Genomic DNA, 5,224 nt, shown 5'->3' with positions numbered 1-5,224 from the left:
GGAGTAAGGAAAATTTTCTAGTAACATAGGTAACATTGCTTCTCAGCCTAACCGCCAAGGTCAGGAATGACGTCCAAGAAACAAAGCAACTCCACACTGTATATTTCGCTTAAAGGTCCGCCTAAAACTACTTGCCAACCTCTTTCCTTCTTTGGGGTTTCTGGCACAAACAGAATGCCCTCTGTGTCTGGGTAGTGCTGAGGGCTCACATCCCATTCCTGCTCTATTTAGGAAGAGTCCTAAGCTTCTTACATGGACCGTTTAGAGGGGAAAGTACAATCAGCCCCCAGCATACATGGGGCACAAGTCAGAGAGTTAGAAAAGTTAGTCAACTACACGGCAAACTGTGAAGAAAACGAAACCTAGAGTCTCTTGAAAACCTTTTTTCAATTATTTTTCACATTGGCTTCTTTAGGCAGGGAGTGACATTATGTGACTATGGCATGTACACGAAGGTCCATTACAAGTTAATAAAGAGGACAGTTTATGAGTTAATTTCCACGCTGTGAGCATAAAGATTGAATGAACTCAAGCTGCCAAGATTGGACAGCAAGCACTTCCACCCACTGAGTGCTCTCAATGGCCTATGGAAAGTCAATCATTGTATTCCTACAGTTAGACTGAAGTTCCAATTAGTTATGTGTGTGACCTGAGCTGTATGTATGCACCTGTTCCTATGTATAGCATCAGGGACACATGTCACAACAACCCTTTGGGGTCAGTCCTTTCCTTCCCACCTTGTTTGAGACGAGTCACTGCACTGCTATGTGGAAGCCAGGCTAGCTGCCCCTCAAGCTTATGGAAAGTTGCTAGGCTCTGGCTCCATCTCTCTACCAACAGCATAGGCATTAGATACTGTGCTACTGCATCCGGCTTTTACCTGAGTTCTGGGAATCTGAACTCACAACATCAGGCTTATAATATACAATACAAGCCTTTATCCAGTGAGCCACCTCCCCAGACCAAATTTCAATGTTTTAAGAAGTTTTTATATAAGTGCATCTTCTCCCACGGAGGCCAGTCCAAGCAGTCCTCTGCTATATATGTGCCAGGGGCCTCAGAGCACCCCATGTATGCTCTTTGGTTGGTGGCTCAGTCTCTGGGGTCTCCCAGGGTTCCAGGTTAGTTGAGACGAGACTGCTAGCCTTCCTATGGGGTCACCCTCCCCTCTAGCTTCTTCAATCCTTCTCCTAATTCAACCATACAAATCCCTGACTTCAGTCCAATGGTTGGGTGTAACTATCTGCATCTGTCTCAGTCAGCTGCTGGTAAGGCCTCTCAGGGGACAGCCATGCCAGGCTCCTATCTGTAAGCACATCATAACTAACATAGCAGTGTCAGGCCTTGGTACCTCCCCATAAGATGAATCCCAAGTTGGGCTGGTCATTGGACCACCTTTCCTTTAGTCTCCATTTTTGTCCCTGAAGTTCTTTTAGACAAGAACAATTCTGGGTCAGGAATCTTGAGGCTCCAGAGAAGAGGGAGGCCTGATGGAGTGGGGGGAGGGCCCTCTCAGAGGCAAGGGGGAAAAAGAATAGGATGAGGAACTGTAGGAGGGAAGACTGAGGGGACTGATGATTAGAATATAAATAAATAAAAAATTTTTTAAAAAGTTTGTATATAGATGAAAGTAACACCAACTAGTAGAGATACTAAGAATATTCAGTCAATTCATAAAAATGATAAACTAAATTTCTCAAAGTCTTTTCAACATCTTAGCAGCAGATGTCAGCATACCAAGAAAAAAATGTTAAAAAAACATTATTTTCTTCTTTAGTGATGAATATCAAGCTAAAATACTGGAGGAACACAGTCATGGAACTGACATATCTATGCATCTTCAAGAAGCACTTGAATGGTGACAAGAGACAGACAGCAGTAAAAGCTGTTACAGTATTTGAGCTGTATAAACTGTATAAGTATAAACTGCAGCCAAGCAGTCCCTGGGTGAAGGGCAGTTACCTCAATCTGAGTCTCCTTCTCACTCAGAACTTGTTTCACCTGTGCTCTGGACTCTTCCAATGTCACTTTCTGTTTATCGAGATCACTCACTTGTTCTTTCATTATTTCAGCTTCCTGTAAAAGCTGATATGAAAACAGTAACAAAAAATGTAAAAGTCAACATAATGAATGTTTAGATGCATTTATTTAAATACTTAAGATTAGCATTAAAAGATATTAAGAAGGTAGGGTTGCTACTTTTAAAAGGAAGCCAGATATGGCTCCCATTTATAAAGAACTTTTTTGTTTGGTTGATTTGGGTTTTTTGAGACAAGGTTTCTCTGTGTAGCCCTCACTGTCCTAGAACTTGCTCTGTAGACCAGGCTGGCCTCAAATTCACAGAGATGAACGTGTCTCAAACTCCCAAGTCCTGAGATTAAAGGTGTGCACCACCATCACCCACCTGTAAAGAACTTTCACAACAGAAGAGTGTAATGTAACAAATAGTCTGCAAATGATTTCCAAAGTAAATTTTTATCCAACACGAGACCATTAAGACAGACTTATCTGCTGGGTCCAGTCAATTCTTTTTATCATTCCCACAGAACATGCCACATCTCTCACTTACCTTAAGGATATTCTTTTAGTCACCAGGATGTTTTGTCCTAAAGATAAGCAACCTTTAAGAAGTCTATTATCTAGAACAGATATTCTATAGATAATTTCAGCCTGAAGTGCAATGTGAGTTCCAATCTAGCCTGGGCTATATAGTAAGATTTTACAGAGTTGGGGGTGGGGTACTTTTAAGTATAGCATGGAAAATTCACAACTGGCATCACCACCATGTTCTCTAAAATCTAAAATGGTAGATCAAAGATGGAAAAAGAAAAGGCATCAACCCAGAAAGGGAAAAAAGAAGAGGAAGAAGAAGAAGAGGAGGAGGAGAGAGTAGAGGAAGAAGAAATTAAGACAAGAAAACTAGAGAAATAGAAAGAAGGCAGAGATGTAATTGTGATAAAAGACTCCACAGGCAATAGAAGAAACCTAAGCAGAAAAGGTAAAAAAATAAGATGATGTGACACAACCCAGAAAGGTTCATGGGCAGTAATAACAGCAGGATGAGTGGAAACTACAAGGGGAGAAGTGGGTGACTGAAGAGACAGCTGAGCAGTTGAAAGCACTTGGTACTGCTCTCGGAAAGGATCCACACTCAGTTCCCTGCACCTGTACTGGTCCTGTGTTCCCTTCTTCCTTCCTCCCTCCCTTCCTGTTTCTGTCTTCTCCTAGAACATGCATACACACATCCTCTCATTTTATGCCATTCATCTCTTATCTTGATTTTACACACACAGAGTCAAAAACAGTTATTCTTTGGAAATATGGAACTTGAGATTCTGGGATAACTTGACCACATAGGGAAGTAAGAGTAACACAGACACTGTAAGAGCTGAGGCAGAAGCCGACTGGCTGAGCAGCGAGATACTGGTTCTCCTGACCTCACTGAGCTGCAAGACTGCTGGAAAAAGCCAACTCCTCCCAAATGGGAACTGATGCATAACTAGGAGCCCCACAGAAACACCAAGGCCATATCAAAATACAGAAAAAACACCAAGGACACTCTCAAATCTTCCCATTGGATTTGGACCACTTCATAATTAAATAAACAGCCATGAAAACCAAATATCTGAAAATAAAAAGTGAGTCTTTGAGGTAAAACAGAAAATAAATACAAAAGAAACAAGGCAACATAATGAACTTGAAAAAATTTTCAATATCTTCAACAATGAAACAGGAGAAAAGCATATCAAAACAAAAACTAAATTAAGTCAGAGAGTGGTGACACACACCTTTGATCCCAGTGCTTGGGAGGCAGAGGCAGGGGAATCTCTGTAAGTTGGAGGCCAGCCTGGTGTACAGATTGAGTTCCAGAACAGCCAAGGCTACAAAGAGAAACCCTGGGGTGAGGGAGTGGGGTTAGGGGACAGATTTAACAGTTTGTGAAACAAAAAGAGCAGGAACAAAAAAGGCAAAAAGAGCCAGGCAGTGGTGGTGCATGCCTTTTTTAATCCCAGCACTTGGGAGGCAGAGGCAGGCGGATTTCTGAGTTCGAGGCCAGCCTGGTCTACAGGACGAGTTCCAGGACAGCCGGGACTACACAGAGAAACCCTGTCTCGGGGGGGATGGGGGGGGAGAAATAGAGCAGGAAATAGAACATTTAAGACAAGAGAAAACAAGACTTCTTAGCAGCTGAGTGAAGTGAAGCCTCAGGACAACAAAAGGCCAGTCGATCTACAGAACACCTCAATAGACCAAGAGGATCTATATCCCAAGAAAGTTTCATGAATGCAATGAGGGGAAGAAAGGTGGCTCAGGGTTTGAGAGTGCCCAGGACTGTTCTTACCCTGGACCAAAGCGGGGTACCTCTCACATATATCAGCTGGCTCACAGCTGCCTATAACTCAACTTCTGTGAGGAATCTGATGCCTCTGGCCTCCAAAGGCACCTGCACATGTGTGCATATATCCACACTCAAGACATACACATGAGCATATAGAAAAGGAAGAGAAAGAGACGGCAGCAGACATAGTAGTACATACCTATAAAGCCAGCAATTAGGAGGCTGGATAGCACAGTGAGTTCTAGGCCACCCTAACTACACTGGGAGACTGTCTCCAAAAGAAAAAAAGAAAAAAAAAAAGAGAGAGACAAGTTTAAATGAACAAATTAGCCAAAGCAGTCAACTCATGACATTTCCATCTCTCAAAAAGCATAGAAGAAAACATTACAAATATGTATTACAGAAAGTCAAGCAATTATCAAGGAAAAATAAAATGTTGGTCAACACAGAATATCTAATCAAGTCTCAGCATGTGGCTCGGAGGGACTACTATTTAGAAAATCTCTTCACACTACTATGCTGGAGAGATGAGTAAAAGCACTTGCCACCGAGCATGAAGACCTAAGTTCAATTCCCCAGAACTCACATAAAGTCCAGATGGATAGCACAATATTTATAAGCCTAGTGTTCCTATGGAGAGATGGAAGACAGACGATGACTCCCTAGAAGCTTGCAGACTAGCTACCAAGGCACACAAAAAAGAAAAAGGACAGAGACTCGTCTCAAACAAGGTGAAGGCAAGGACCAACACCAAGCCATAACATGTGCACACTCACATTCTCACAACACACACACACACACACACACGCACACACACACACGCACACACACGCACACACACGCACACACACACGTACACACACACACCATATGCATATCACAGAA

General features: G+C 42.5%; 1 protein-coding gene across 14 annotated transcripts in view; it reads right to left on the bottom strand.

The window, feature by feature from the left end:
- Mia2 (MIA SH3 domain ER export factor 2) overlaps positions 1-5,224 on the bottom strand; it is an 89,029-nt gene that overhangs the window by 33,231 nt on the left and 50,574 nt on the right. For all 14 annotated transcript variants that reach the window (XM_031357895.1, XM_031357896.1, XM_031357898.1 and 11 more), the window contains one exon: positions 1,963-2,085. In XM_031357895.1, the coding sequence (XP_031213755.1) occupies positions 1,963-2,085 (123 nt within the window). The remainder of the gene's footprint in view (positions 1-1,962; positions 2,086-5,224) is intronic.

Source organism: Mastomys coucha, unplaced genomic scaffold (assembly GCF_008632895.1).
Source record: "Mastomys coucha isolate ucsf_1 unplaced genomic scaffold, UCSF_Mcou_1 pScaffold6, whole genome shotgun sequence".
Classification (NCBI taxonomy): domain Eukaryota; kingdom Metazoa; phylum Chordata; class Mammalia; order Rodentia; family Muridae; genus Mastomys; species Mastomys coucha.
This window is presented reverse-complemented; position numbering and strand designations above follow the sequence as displayed.